At 44.3% G+C, this 16,738-nt stretch overlaps 1 protein-coding gene across 1 annotated transcript in view; it reads left to right on the plus strand.

Annotated features, from left to right (window-relative positions):
• Window positions 1-16,738, plus strand: part of LOC144477517 (uncharacterized) — a 159,945-nt gene that overhangs the window by 125,407 nt on the left and 17,800 nt on the right. The window contains exon 6 of the mRNA XM_078195244.1: window positions 14,728-14,977. Within this exon, the coding sequence (XP_078051370.1) occupies window positions 14,728-14,977 (250 nt within the window). The remainder of the gene's footprint in view (window positions 1-14,727; window positions 14,978-16,738) is intronic.

Genomic DNA, 16,738 nt, shown 5'->3' on the forward strand with positions numbered 1-16,738 from the left:
GGGCTCATTTTTGGACTTTGGGCGAGTTTCCAAGAACTTTCCCGTGGAGCAATTTGAACTCCAGGTAGCTTAAATTGAAGCTGCAAGTGTCTACTTTACGAATCCGGAAGGTACATTCCCGGAAAATGACCTGGGATTTTTTTATGATTTTTTGAATCATCTTTTCGGGGGTAGTGGGCTGTCCTGGGCTCATTTTTGGACTTTCGGCGAGTTTCCAAGAACTTTTCCGTGGAGCAATTTGAACTCCAGGTAGCTTAAATTGAAGCTGAAAGTGTCTACTTTACGAATCCGGAAGGTACATTCCCGGAAAATAACCTGGGATTTTTTTATGATTTTTTGAATCAACTGATCGGGGGTATTAGGCAGCCTGAAACTCATTCCGGGACATTAGGTGAACTTCTAATCATGTTCCCGTGGTGTTATACCAACGCAATTTAGCTTATTATTAACTCTTAATTGAAGACTATTGCAGGTGTTGGTAATCATTTTCATTTTTATATATTTCAAGCCTATCTTTCTTTTTTGTTTTTATGATTCTTTTGTAATGAATATGTAAATCAGAGATACAGCCGAATTCCTCTTTGGGAAATGGCCGATGTAGTGAACTTCTGCTGAACTACTATTATGTGAACTACTCTCGAGCGTTACTCCAATTATGTAAACATCTAGAGCAGGAATTGCGAACTAGCGACCATATTTGGCTTCATCCCCTAACAAGTCACAGAAGACTGACCCATCTCACACTTACCCTTTGACTCCGACTTGCAGGGCGGCGAGAACAAGCCTCGCGGGACAAAAATGTGAAATCCAAATATTCTCGTGTAACGATGTCGCATCTTGTCAAATTAAACTCTTATTATTTCTACTAAATACACAGTAATCTTTGGTTTCTCTTTTAACCGCTCTTTTCCGCGGTCGAAGTAATTTTGCTTTGCTCTTGCTGATCGCGCCGGTTACTTCTATATTCTTTTATTTCTTAAATGAATAACACAGTTGTTATCCGCGAATTATTTACAAGCGTCGATCCCGTAGATTGTACCAGGAATGTACGATCTTTACGTTCTCTCCGTACACCCTGTACATTCGTGAAATTTCGCGTTTCGCGTACCACAGTGCCGGAACGAGAATACTAAACGGGCTGAACCATGATTTTGCCATTGTTTGAAAAACTCGAATTGCCGTTTGTTGAAATGAATTTTCTGGAAAGGGTTGAAACGTTGGAAACTCGGGTTTATTATTTATTTCGTCGTTTTGCAGGAGAGGCGATTAAAACGCCGGATAGCGACGATACGTAGAATGAAAATAATACAGATAGGAGTAAAGAGAAAATTTTCAGGAAAATTGCGCATTATTAATGCGAAAGACATTGTCGCGCTGTCGATAGAGGTATTTTGATCAGTCGTGACTGATTTCGCTCGCGCGAGCCGAGTTTTAGGAAAAACTTAATATTCCCGACAACGAAAGGCGCGGTGGTAGTAATGTTTTTATTCACGTTAATGTCGGAGATGTTCAATTAACTTCTATAATTGCAACGACGTCTGAATAATATTTTGAATGAATTCGTAGCGTATTCTATGCGCCATGCGACCAGTCTATTATTATTTCGGACAGAAAACATTCGATTGAACGAACCCGATGAATGCACCGAATATCCAACGGGGGAAACGTTTCCATTAATAGAGAAGACAAATGCAATAGAGATAATATCAATCGTTGCTTCGAAATAAAATAATAATAGTCAAATGTACTCGTTTATATACTCACATTTCAAAGTTTAATTACTTTTACGTTTAAAAATGTTTGGCCGACTCGATTTCGAAAAGATACTCGAACTTTCGAGTGAAACAAAAGTGTAAAGACGAATGGGCGCGACTGTGGACGGTATTTATCTTTTTAGCTCTCAACTAACTACGTTCGTTGGGAAACAAAAATTGTTTCACGTCTCGGAAGTTAGGTCCTACAAAGAGCTAATGAAGCGGAAACGTAATTGGGTTGATAAAGACCCGAAAGACGTAACAGGGCCAAGACGCGGACTGCACTCGGGGATTCTTTTAGCGAGCGCCTCGTAAATGTGTTGCCGCCTGACGCTGGCAAATTTCGCGGGTGTGTGTTGTCCGTGTGCGCGAATTAGAGGTTGCTTCGGTGAATCGAGCCGCGTCCCCGCAAATCGTATACGGGAATCGCCTAGTAACCACAAGTTAAATCCCTCCTACCGGCGAAGGCACTATCCTTCGAGTCTTTGAACTTCGTAAGTAAGAGCATTCGGTAGGTATTGGTTTCGGCGTCGAGAACTTTGTCATCGAATAAGTAATCAACGTGACCCAGATAATACGGTTCTATTGTGGATTCATTGTAAGTTCGCGGCACGATCGAGAATTAACTGCTTTTCAACGAAATCTAATCAACTTCAAACCGTTCCGCCAAAGGTACTTATCACGGGCTCGATCCGACGAACGAAATTTCATTCTTATTTCTCCATCGATTCCTAATTTATTGCTCTCCTCTTTCTCTCTGTCTCTCTCTCTCTCTCTTTCCTCGAGTACGATATTGTTTAAAAAGTGTATTCACATATTTTAATAGAACGCATTAAAGCCAGACAGAGGTTAAACAGCGTCCGGACGTCGAAAGAACCGATTCTTTTGTTCGCTCGTATCGGAGGCAGGGAAAATCGGGGATGAAAAAATTATGCATGCGTACCCGTGAAGAGCGGAGCCGCGCGAGCGCGGTTCCCGGCGCGAATCACCGGCGAAAAAACCGGCGACAAAGAACCGTACACTCCGGCGCTCGCCGTTTCCGATTTCGCTTTTTCCTCGGCCCGTTCGCCGGCGAAGAATGCTGCGTAAGAGCGGCGCGAACAGCGACGGAGATTAAGGGATTCAAATAAGTATCTTTTTGGCGGCGAACACGTCGCATCGAGGGTGGTTTACAATAGCGCGGCAACTTTCTTTCACGCTGCGCTGGCCCCGCCCATTATTTGCATTGGAAATACTGGCATCGCGTGGCGGAAACTGACTGTGACGGAGAGACCGGTGAATTTTCGATGGGCGCGATTGTTAACAGAATTGCCGCATATTCCGTCTAAATCTCGCGGGGTTCGCTAAAATATTTCGAGCGCTTTTTCGAATTTAAACTTTGTTATAATATTCTAAGAATATTAGATGGTATAAAAATGATTTTCAGACGCGATAGAAGAATTTCAGTGGTGCCTCGGAGTCGTCGATCGACTGCAAAGGGTTAAGATTCCATGCTTTACGATTCGATCGAATGTCGCGTTCATCGCGGCAAGTATGAAAGAGCGGGTTGCGTTGATCGCACGTTAACGCGTGTGATTTCATTTCTATGTTTAATTTGTAACCGTGATTTAGGATTCGTGTTTAATCAATGCGCGTGGCTTAATTTGCGTAATTAATATAACAATACGGGAAAACGTATGATGCTAATCGCGGCTCGACGCATGGATAAATTATCGCGGGAAACTTTATTTTGGCCGTTCGTTCCGGGGGAAAGATTGCTGGTATAAAATCGACAAATCATTTTCGCCGATACTATACAGCGAGCGTTAATAATTTATACGGTTTTGCGACCGAGCGAATTCTGTAACGATACCGCCCTTTATCCATAGCGTTTTTTATTTATAAAATCCGATCGGACGACTCAATTAATTCTGACGTAGATATGCGTCTGAATATTATTCGAAAAAAATTTGTTATAGAATATTATAGAGTGCATACTAGTATGTTTTTATAGATATTTTATTTTAACTTTTGTATGTAACATAAATATTGTACAATGAATTTTTCAAATTGTTTTTAACGCTATGCACATTGTACCATGCGCCTTGATGAATAATATAGTACCAGACGATACGCTGGATCAATAAATATTCATACAGACGCGAAAACTCGGAACAGTTTCATCGAATTCGCTTAGCCAGCATAAAGTTATTAAAATTATTTCGACACTTTGAAGCTAAAGCTTAATCAAATACATTAAATACCTTGTGAATTTTATGCGCGCACGAACGAGAATGAGTGTATGAATTTCGAAGCGTAAAAAGCATCGGGGAACTTTAAATTTCTTTCTTGCTTCGAGCAGTTAATGCAGAAAAGTTTTATTATAACGGGAATGAGGGGAGATACAAATTTTCGATTACGAATGAAATATCTATTTTAAGCGAAACGTGTATGATTTTATTTATCAACGCGATTATGTGCCAGGCGAACTACCATGATCAATTTTTGTAGCATGTAATGTGCATTTGTAAATTGGAATCTTTGTAAGTTATTTGAAAAGTCTGATTTCCGTGTAGACCGTGTAAACCGTGGACGGATCGATCGGCCGCCGCGGTACCGCATCCGAAGACAATACCTCAAAGTTTAATTTGGAACGGGTAGGTCAGCGCGGCCGTTACGCGACAATAAACTCGGAAGGAGGAGGGACGGCGGAACAAGCGAGAGCAACGGGAGAATGATAGTTTTATGAGAGGGCGTTCTTAATTGTCGCAGTGTCACGGGGACCGCCGTGGCCCCGCGAAGCAACAACGGTTGCGTCGTTGCGGAATCATCGATCAGAGGCGGCGCGGCGCGGCGCGGCGAGGGACACGCGACGCCCGAGAGGAACTGCGAACGTTTGCCCTGGACGTTCAACCTGTTTCGAGGTCATACTCGCCATGATTTATTGTATTCGCGTGCGCGACCATACGTAGACGCGTCACTCTCCGTGCGAGCCCCGGGGAACGGATCGGGCTGGACCGAGGTTTATAGATTATCGATGAATCGGAGGGCCCGCCGGACGAATGGCCCTGTGCCGTCGCCGCGGAGATCAAACTTTTCATGAATGGCCGCCGCCGCCGCCCTAGCCGATCGAAAAAGGACAGCGAGGCGATCAGCTGGGTGAACTGCCTTTCGAAGGCGCTCTCTTCGGTGCAAGCGTCCCCGTGCTCGCTTTTTTTTTGTCTGATTGCTGAAAGAGCCAACGTGGATTCCATCTGATCGATTTGACGGTCGGTCGCTGCAACTTTGATTCTTGGCGGAAAGGACTGGCCCCGGTGAGTCCCTTTGAAACGTTCCCCGCTGTTTGAGACAAACGATCATCCCTTCGCCGACGTCTACGGCAATTTCTGCTTGATTTTCCCCGTTCGGAAAATGTTTTCTCTGGTGAAACTCCGCCGCCGTCGTCGTCCGTCGTCCGTGTCGCGCAGTCTTCACGCGGAACGATAGGAATTCGGTCGACAGCTTCGCGACAACTTTCGGATCAGGTAAAACGCGATTCAAACGAATTTTATTCGGTGGCATGTTTGTTATTCCCGTTAAGGTCCGCCCCCGTTAAGCATTCTTCATGGAAACTATGCCCGCTTGGTTCACTGTTGTGTAATTGAAGCTCGCTTTAATCTACTTCCTTGCAGAATACTTGGTCTGCCGGAAGTTGTTGGATTTACTGGAAAAGTATTTGTCCGCTTGCGGAAACACTGCTCGATAGACATTACGTTCGCCGGAGTCTGTTTTCTTTGTTGAGCAGTTTATTGATTTTCTTCATCGATTAACTCGTCTCCTCGTTCAACGCTGGCGTTGCAAAAATCACACGGTATCGGCCATTTATTGACTCCCCAAATGTACTTTTTCTATTAACGTCAGCTCTATTACTAATTTATGTAATATTCATTTTTTATTTACTTTTTGTAGCTTCATCACAGGGTTTTCGCAGTTGATCTATGTATAGAGCAAAGAACGTCCCTTAAAAACTGTTTAAAAGATCGATCATTCAAGCATTAAACGAATAGCGAATTTGTGACTATTTTATACCGGGTTTGTATTTATTATTTCAGAACGGACCACAATTATTGCGTTACCATGGAGAAATATGTACGAAATTTCCACGATACCGCATTGCCATTTTGTATCCTTTAAACTACAGGAAATTCTGTAATTTCGGGCGGCGTTTCCAACGAAATAAATTATCCAACCGAACGGTAATCAATTACTTAATTTGTATTTCATTTGAAAACATTTAATGAAAATGAATTTTATTCCATTAACAGTCTGGCCAAGCTTGCGTGATTATCGAAATTTCGTTGAATCGATTGCATCTCTGCAGGTCTGCATAACAATTAACGGACGTGCTTGTACTTTAATGGTCGATTTATTAAGATGTTTTGTAGCTTGAATGTTTCGAGCCGCGTTTGATATAATTACATTAATTGTTACAAAAACTTAACCGTCGATTACATCATTTGTAGCTAATTAAAATGATCGTGAACCGAAATAAATGTTTATGCAGTTCCTATTTCTGGCAACGGCATTTTTATTTTGCGCAAAGATCCACGGTCTAATTAAAAGCGATGCTTCATATATGTATATTTCGTTTCTCGAATTTCCACGAATATACGTTTTATTCCCGGCCATTGTAGATCCGAATCCAATTGTGAGCATATATTGATCATCGCCAAAATTAATTTTCAAATCGGAGCAAATAATTCCGACGCCCACGTGCGATTAAGGCGACCGTGAAATTACTAGAATATTATCACAGTGATTCCATAATCTTACAAAGTTCAATATATATAATATGCACATATAAATCGTGTCCAGTTACTAATGATCGATCGATTATACCGTAGCATAAGAAACACCGTACACACTGTTCAACAATTTTTACAGGATATTTTCATATAAATGAAATATAATAAATTATAATTATAATTATAATTATAAATTATGAAAACGAATTGCAGGAAAGTATAAAATAATAAAGCGTGAAGTCGATGAATCGTGTCTCCTCCTCCCAAATGGTTCATTCCGGTTTACAAGCCGATGGAGAATCGGAACAATCGAGGATTCGCTGTATCGCCTTAGGTATCAATAGGCCAATTTCGAAAGGAACACCATCGGCCGAAAAAAGGATCGACGCGATCGAAATGTAGCTCCTTTATCCGGGCTAGACGCGCAGCCAGCTCTATCCCGTGTATTTAAGTCGGTTTAATTGAGATTTCGCTGCCGAAATCGTCGGACAAATTGCAGAGGTGCACGAATTTCGAGGCCCGGCCATCCCCCCCCGCCGAGGAGCAAAGTAAAGTCCGGACACGTCGGTCGATCCCCCGCTGCAAGCAGCTGGTTAACCCTGTAAAGGGGCGCACGGAGGAATCTTATAGGATCGATTCGGTGTTCGAGCATCGGCTTTCAGTTTCTTTCTTCTCGTACAGCGGCGGCGACGACGGCAGCGCAGCTTGGTTTCGTTTCCCTCCCCATCTCCCGCCGGCTTCTAGACAATCGCTGCTTTTTTCCCCGGCTTGGCCCATGCTCACTCGATACCACCCAGGTATCCCCGGCTCACTTTCAACGGGCGTAAGCGCCCTTAAATACCTGCTGAATCTCGACAAGGCCAGAAAATCATAGATGAGTGGAGTCGTTGAAAAGGGGAGGGAAAGGTGAAACGGTAACTGCTCGAGATGCCGCGGCTCCGATCCGCGCGCGGCTTCCTCTGCATCGCCGTTCCTTGTTTCGTTGCACGCTCGATGCGATTTACTCGTTTCGTTAGCTCGATATTTACCGTCGCGATCCCCATTGGTTTATTCGGGGAGAGGCGCCTACTCCCCACCGCCCGCGATTTTCTTCGAGACGCTCCGCGGCGACGCCGACATTTTTCGCCGGGGGGAGGCCGGCCATGAATATGGAACGATTTAATACTTTGAGATCAGTTTGTTAAAGTCGAATGACTCGGCCCGGGTCGGATTAGCGAAACTAAGCGGGTCGAGAACTATCGCTGGAGTGCGCTAAAACGGGAGGGGGGATTCGCTGAACTCGCCTCGATGCTGGATGAATGGAATTATCATATACAGTGTCTGCGAGAATCCGGGAGGGGGGGTAGGGGGGTAAATAAAATCTGATAGGAGCGATTCCGGCGACAATTGGCTCCCGCGGATTCAAACTATTCCGATTATTTGTAAGGCGTTCAGCGGTGAACTGGTGTTCACCTGAACTCGGCGAGAATTTTTTGAAATTTTGCAGACGACGGACCGTGTAAGTTGGTTTTTGGGGATAGGTGTTGGTGATCTGGATTAGAGAGATGTCTTTGGTATTCCGGGCTTGACGAAGCAAATAAGACGCTTTTTAAAAGCTTGCGAATAAGAGAATTCATTTGGGAATACATTTGGGATTATTGTGCTCGCAGCTCCAAATAAAATATTTCTGTGAAACTTTCCAGACAGGAGAATAAAACTTCGCAAACGAATGAATACATTTGGGAATACGTATGTATGGATACGCGTTTGGGAAGTCTGTTAACGAACTAAATAAAACATTTTAATGAAATTATACAAACTAGAAGATACGCCTGGGAATACGCGCGGCAGGAACTCCTTGTTAATTAACTGGATAAGATATCTTCGTTAAACATTAGCGACTATTTTTTTCTGTAGAATTATTATTGAAAGAATTCTGTAAAAAGGTAATCTACGGAAATACAATGAAACATTGTTAAAACATTGTAATACTGTAAGTAGTATTGATATACATCGTCGCATTACGCTTTAAATATAAAGAAAACTTTTTAAATCCTGTTCACCTCGATCGAATAAGCGAAAAAAATTATAATATTAATAGTCGCAGATATATTCCATAGAAATGGAACGTAGCCATGTTGGTTCGAACTGGATTTCAAGGAAACCGAGGAAAGAAAAATGTTCGTGTTCGTCTGGTTTAATAAAAAATAAATCTCCATTACGTGCGTTGGATGGTGAAAAGTGGGAAGGCTCTGGTCGCAGCGGCGCTCGCGTGGCGGAACAATTGTTGGGCAATAATCCGTCAAATAACGTTAAAACAATATCGCGCGAATGCCGGTGCCGGGCGTCCCGGCGGCAGAGCTGTATTTCATAGCCGGTGGTTTGCCAGGAAACCGCCGAAAACACTTCAAAGGTGCCGAAAAGGCTTGACGTTAGCGCGCGCGAAGTAACGGTCAAAAGTATCCCCGTTTTCGCAGCCGGCAGCCCGCGCGCATAAATTCGCGGGACAAACTGCCATTGCAGGGGTTTCGCATGGCTACGCCCTTAAGTGCAATGCATAGCACGACTGCAGTACATTTTCAGGTGTAAGCCCGCACAATGCTGCTCTGCCTCGCGTGTACATACTGGGCGACCGAAAATTCCGCCATTGTTTATTCCGCGAGCGAAATTGATAATAGAAGTATTTTCTCAGCGGTTCTTTTATTCTATTTTTTAACAACCCCATTACCAAACAAACGCGTTATCCCGCACTACCAAACAAACGGAGTAACAAACGATGCGGTACGAGATCAACCTTCTCTGTTATTATCTTATACGCGATATATTCGTGTTACATTGGATTCCGGTGGCTTATTCGAACTTTTTCTTTGAAAGCGAAAATAAAATGTAAAAGTAAACGCGCGCACGAATGCCTGTGCATTAACGTTGGCTACATAATCCGTTTCAACGGTATTAAACTCACGTCCTATACTTTCCATTCAACGCTTCCCTATAAAACTATATGCCACGGTTTAAACGGAATGCTTCTACGTCGGTGGCGATGATTAATATATATTTATAACCATGTTTCATTCGCATGAAATAAGCTGTTAAGCTTTCGTCAAAAATTAACAATCCGTTCTGTCCTGTTCCGTGTATACATGTACACACGGTCGGGCCCGGTGCTGTCTTGATCTTCAAAATGTTACGTGAAATCATTCGAACGACGTGAAATCATTCGAACGACGCGTAATCAATTCACCGCGTTCCGTATTCCAAGCTGGAAATTTGCGCGGAATACGTTCACGGCACGGCCAAAGTAATTTCGTTAAATTTTACATTGGGAACTGTAAAACTGATATTTGGTCGCACAGTGAGTTTAAAACTGTTCGGCGTTCTCCACAGTTTGATGGAAACTACTACGAAACAGAGGCAAACATCAAGTTGATACTTCGCGACGGTTAACGTTGCATATTGACTTTTGTTTGGTAACTTCTCGTATTAAACAGATTGCGGTGCTCTGTAACGTATATATATATATAAAAGTTTAGCCCTTAGATTTTTTATATTAAATTAATAAATTAAAAAAATTTTTAGCTTATATAATATTATCAAACTAATTATATAATAAATCTAATGTATGAATTAAATTCATCTCTAAAAAAACTAGATATCAACAAAACCATATATAAAACCAAAAACATATATATATATTAACGTAAGAATATTAGATGAGTACTACTGCTTGAAAAGGGAGGCGAAACGGTGCATTTTCGGCGTATCGCATAGAACGTCATTAACGCGTTTTAAATGTTGTATCATCACCGCGATAAATGCTACGGTCTGTTTACCCGAACACTAGAGGATTAGTCCTCGGAGATGTAATTTTCGGTTTCCTGCACACCGTTTGCAGTGCTGAAGACGACGCCGTTGCACCCTGCAGGGTGTAGTCGTATTCCTGCGCCGAACTGAACAACGCAACTCGCCAACGCAGGTGAAATACATCTTGATTAATTATTGATATTACCGGTACGGCAAAGCATTTGTAGCGCGACGCATTGTTGCGAAACATCGAAGAAACCTCGTTCGAAAGCTTTAAAAAGTCCTCGTTCGCGACGAGCGAATGCTGAACAAAAAAAGGAGATTGGGGGGCGCGTCGTAAACCAGCTGACCAGTGAAGGGTTACCGTTGCCGTTAATTGCGCGGCATAACGGAGATAGCGGGAAACGGGGTAAGTTTAACGGGACACCCAGTACGTGGGTGTACGAAGTCATAGCTCGCGGAGCTATAGGTATGTTTACGTACATACACACTATTGCACTTTGTCGTGTTACGTCGTATACTGCATCGTTCGCCGACAATCGCCGTCCCCGGACGAGGAATGCGCGACGCTGGTGTCGTCCTTGTCGCTATCTGGTAATCCCGCCGCTGGTTTTCAACGACCTCCCATGCCTTTGAGCTTCTCATCGCCAGCTCTCACGTTTCGGCCGCCCCCGACGTATACGGGAAGGGAAGCGCACCTCTGCGAGCACCAACACCACCGCCGCCCCCCCCCCCCCTCTCCCCTCCGCAACCCGGAACGCGTTTTCTCGGTTTTCTCTAATTGAACGGTGCGCCGAGGATTTAACCTCTCGCGACGACGTGCCTTGTTTGCCCCTCGAGCCCGCACCAGCCTGTGTGCTGAAATTTGTGCTCCCGACCGAGTCGCTCATGATCCTCGCTGCTACCACCTACGCTCCCACGAAAATTAACGGCGCGAAGTAGCGAGGGCTTTGACCGCCGAAAACGAATTCGTCGAGGGGATAGATTTTAGGGTAGCTGCTGCACGCCACCGCGGCTTGCTTGCTTGCTTCCTTGCCTCCTTGCTTGCTTGCTTCCATGCAGCTGCACGGAGACTCGGTCGGGGCTTCATGGTGTTTCCGTGCATGCACTGCCAGATACCGCAGAATCCGAATACTCGTAATCTTCGTACTCCGATATCCGAACTTCTAGCACCGCACACCAACGCGAATTTTACAATCGCGCGTTTCTCGAGCAGCTTCGCTCCCCTGGATCTCGTTTATTTCCATCGTTATGATACCCGGGTCTCTTCGCGCGAGCCAAAAGTTGACTAGGTCGTTGTTCTAAGAGCACGTGTATTTTTAAACCGTGCTTTTGAACATTGATTGACAATGAAAATCAATTTTTGCTGATGTATTAATATTATTAGATTTCCGTCGGACAATAATCTATAATTTATATAATGTCAAGAATGTTAAGAATGTTTTATTTTTCATAAAGATCCACAATCGAGTAACGTAATTAGCTGAACGCTCGATCTCTTTGCATTTAAATTTATTTGTCGATTAAGCAGAAATCCTTGCCCCGGAAGAGCGACAAGCATCGAATCTGCGGGACCATTAATCATTGGATACCTATTCCCTTTTTTCCCTTAGGCTTTCTTAACTGTGGGGGAGAATTGCATAATTTTTCAACCGTGAAAATTCGCACGCCAGCCCTTTCAGCAACGTATCTGCGCGCGCGCGCGCGCGGGCGCGCATGTTTGTCCCGACCGACACGGTTTTGACAAATTGTTTAATGCGGGAAATATACGGGTCTACCCCGCGATGGACATGCTATTTTTCCGAGGTTTTTTTTTTCGGAGGAACCCGAGGAGTCGCTTTATCAGAATTGGAGACGTTACCCCAATTTCGTTCGAACAATGAATGATTTGTGGAATTTCCCGCGGAAATACCGATCCCCCGGTTGCTTGTTCAAAGAGATTTCTGCAAAATGCAAGGAGCGAAGCAACCGAGAAACGTTCGGCAAAGGAAATTCATTTTCACACCGACCCCATTATCAGACCATTTGATTTATCTTTGCGGCGCGTGTTCTTCTACACTCGCACTGTTGTCACAGTAAAATCGATCGTTTCCAAAGTGCACACTTCTTTTTGGTAAGTCTCGCGGCTTTCATTGCAGAAACTGTGGTATTTTTAGATAATATTATATCTCTAGGAAAAATATATTGTTCAATTCTGAGGTATCGTAATAAATTCGTGCGGTAATTCGTCGTGTCGCAATGAATGAAGTGAGAACGCCGCAAGGGTCACGTTTGCGTCGAGTGTAGAATTTCTTGTGAACAAACGTTGATGGATTGTTCGGAGGGGCTTCGGCGGGCTGGCTTCTTTCAATTAGCAATGAAATCAGAACTCTTCGGATCTAGTTTCATGAGGTCCCGCTCGATGCTTCCATTAAAACTTAGAGGAGTGGTTTTATATCTTTCGGTACACGATAGTCCTCGTTTCGAGCACACTAGATTGAACTTCTCTCTAGCTTCTACTTTTCCGGCTTCGACGCCGTTGTGTTCTCCTCGTTTCTTCGAGCAGACCGCGGAACACCGTGAACAATTTGCAATGATTTCGAACCGATAACGAAGCGGCGTGTGTGTGTGTTACTGTGCAGATTCTTTTTGAAACATCGAAACTGTGTATATTCGTACAAGAGAAAGTGAAATTCGACTCTACGCATTTTCCAGCGGCCGAAAAAATTCCGCAGAATAATAATTGCACGCGGAAACATCCGCGGGAGTACCAAACGCTTCCGGAGTGAAATAAAAACAATTTTTATATCTCTCCAAGGTAAAACATTCACCGACAAGCACACGAATACCATGCTGGAATTATGCATAGAGAGAAAACGCGTCGCGATGATTGTTTTTCTAATTGTAAATCAAATCTATGATATTTGATAATTCGTTGAGAAAAATTAATTACATTATTTTCCTTTTGCGAGAAGAAGAGTCTTCTTAAACGATCAAGGATTTGTGTCAGCTGAGAAGAATTTAAGTGGATACCGGCATAATAAGTGGAAGACCTATTTTCTTGCTAACAACGTTTTAATTAAATTGCATTTTTCAGGGTATCATTAAACTTTTCGACCTGCTAATTCAATTTATCCCGCGGATCTTATTGCCAATTTTAAAACCATCTTTACGCTTCACAAAGCAACATAATCAGCTTATAAATCGACATTTTCAGAGTTCAGAGAGCCTTTCATACATCTTATCGCATTTCTACTTAAAAGGAACTATTTTTGGTCTCTGGAAAAACGATAATATAATATAATACAATAAAACACAATAGAATATACTACTCTATATATTACTATACAACGCAAACACTAATGTTCGCTATCCCACGATGTAAGAATCCAAGTTGTACCTGCCGCCGCGTAATTTACCACGAGTTACACGGCAGTTAGACCAGCGCCAGCTTCCAATACACGTCGTCGCATCCGCTCGCCCTACGGACAATAAATAATTTATAAAAGGTGTAATATTATCTCGCTGGTCGGCGGCTCCGGTAAACGTGGAAAAACTGTGGGAACAGTGCGCGGGCGAGTATCGGTAAAGTCGTTAGTATTTTTCCTCGTTGGAAAGTTTTAAGTAAATCTTAGCCGATCCACTTGCGATTCAGCTCACAGTGGGCTGTTCAACCGAATAACTTACTTTCGACGCCATCACCGGTTCTTAGAACGATAATGATCCATTAAGAAACTCGGAACTCGAGCATTCCAGTGAATACTACGGGTTAGCCTGAGCGCCGCTTTTTCGTGGGCGCTGGCAAAAAGGGAAACGAGGGAGATAGAGGCAGGGACGAAGATGGCGGAGAAGAAGGGAGAAAGGTAGATAGATGGATAGATGGATGGATGGATAGATGGATGGATGGATGGATGGATGGATGGATGGATGGATGGAGAGGAAGAGGGAGAGGTAGAGAAAGGTAGACAGAGTGGGAGAGGGTGAGAGAAGGAGAGGAGGGAGGAAAAAAGGGGAAAACGTTAATCGGAAGAACACGGCACCGGAAATGGTGAAGTCTTTCGACTTTTCATCGAACTGGAAGGAGTCGTCTTTGTGCTTAACGGAGGGTGCCAGCATGCGGTAGCGAAGGACGATAGGAAAGGGATGAAGTAGGACGAGCGAGGCGAAGGGTTCGCTTCCCGATTCCAGATGAACGGATTTCGTTAAAAGCAGATTTACATTTCCTCGGCTCCACCGGCCCACCCACCCACTCTCTCTCTCTCCCTCTCTCTCTCTCTCTTTCCCACCTCCTCTTCCCACCACCTTCCCTCCGTCGCTCCTGTCTCGCTCTTACGTTCCCCAACTATTCGTGCACTCAGCCCTCGCGCGACTGAATTCCCGTCTCGCCCCATCGCGCCACGCCGCCCAGCCATCTGAAATTTCTCGATGAATTCACGCTTGATTTCCTATAGGTGGATTCCAACACAAAACATCAGCCGCAGCAGTATCCGTCGCAGAAGTCGGATCAGAACGATAGCGGCGCGTCCCACGCCGATCAGCAGGCGAATCTTCAGTGGATCGAGATCAGGGTGAAGCTCCAGCCGTTCCATTTCTCGAACGGCCAGCTGAACCTGCAGTGCAGCGCCCAGATTCCCGGCATATACCGGGCCGTGAACGATCTGCAACTTGGACATGGTCTCCGTGAACCCGTGCCAGAAAGAGGTAACGCCAGTTTTATGCCGAGTCCCTGTGACCGAGCGTGTGTGTCTAATGACGTTCGAACTGATACCGTATTTAGGGTGCAATGGCGCGAGCTATCGGCACGAATACTTTGCGAGAGACGTCGAGCGGATACGAGGCATGCCACTTTCGTGAAATTCTGGACGAAACTTTTCCATCGTTAAACTCTTTTAATCGATCGTTACATTTATCATTGTCGTTACATATCGCTAATATTTTACATTTTACGAATCTACAGCCGTACGTAAATAATATTGCAAAACTATAACATTCTACGTATTTAGGTAAAATATTCATTAATTCGAAAGTTATAATACATATTTCGTACATCGTTCGAAACACAGCTGTGACATGAACAGCTTTAAAGTTTCGACCGATAGTTACCATAGCTTACGACCTACCAACATTCAGCCCCATAACTTTCATATTTATACGAGCATGTCCACGAATTTGATCGGAAGTATTTAGTGGGAATAAGGCTGTCAAAGCGAAGAGTAAAAAATAGAATCGCCTTTTTAAAGGAAAAAGTGAACTCTAATACGACAGTTAACGTGTTAAACCGTTCAATATCGTAGAAATACCCGTTAACAGTTAAATAGTTGCTTAAAGAGTTATGGAGTTTCAGATATTTTCTTGAAACTCGACGGGAAGTGTAACTCGATGAAGGAACGTCATGGACAGTCTACTTTCCGTTAACTCAAAGCAGACTTAACCCCCTTGCTGTACTTTAACAAGACTGAGATGGAGATTTCTAGTAATAAGTTATTAACTGTTCGCCAACGGTGCCGGGACATGTCTGGCAATAAAATCATTTACCTTTTTCCCATAACGTCTGAGCTAGATTTAGGTAAATGTGTAATTTGTGGCATTCGTCGAAAGAAGTGCTTTGGCCCCGAAATAAAACTGAAAAGTCCCGCGATTATAGAATTGTCGTCGATATCAGCGAATCGTATCTTCAAAGGGACATTCGATCCTACAGATTCGCGATCCCCTCTGAGAATCAATCGCAAAGGGTTCGGCCACAGCGAAGCCCGCCACTATCCCCTGAACATTCGATATTTAAAAATGTCGAAAGCGCGGGCGAAACCCGACCCCGGATTCCCATAAATACGATATTGAAAAGTGGTTTTTTTTTCCGGCGCGATCTGCGGCCAGTGCCTCCGATATAATTCCGTCGGCATAAATTCGAAAAATCGTTCGACGTTTTGTTTCGACAGGGCGGCGGTCCGCCGCGCACCTGCCTCTCTCGACGAGCCTGCTTGCGGCCAGTTGGTGTACGCTGCGGGTAATAGTTGCACGCTCGGGCTACCTAGTCGGGAATTAGCCGGTCGGTCGCACAGGCTAATAAATTTCGAGAGTTAGGGTCCACCCACTCGAATTCGGAAAGGAAGCCTCCGGTGCACGCTGCGCTCGCTTCCTGCACGCGACGTCGACGAGATTTAATTGACCGGCCACGGGTAGAGCCTCGGCCCCCATTACCTTCCGCCGACCGCTGCGCCGCCGGTCGGCCGACCCAACGACCCCCCGACCCCCTATTAACCCCTCGTTGCATCACACCCCCCGCACCACCACTCCCTTAAACCGTTCTCATCCATTCTTTCCATCCACCGTGCGATATCGCTCTGTCCTCCTCGTACACACGCGTGCACACGTATATGCACGTACACGCACGTACACGTACGCGTCCCTCCGGAATTCCTGTCGCGACTAACTTGACATCTTATGACGACGTACAGCTACTAC

This window comes from Augochlora pura, chromosome 2 (genome assembly GCF_028453695.1).
Source record: "Augochlora pura isolate Apur16 chromosome 2, APUR_v2.2.1, whole genome shotgun sequence".
Classification (NCBI taxonomy): domain Eukaryota; kingdom Metazoa; phylum Arthropoda; class Insecta; order Hymenoptera; family Halictidae; genus Augochlora; species Augochlora pura.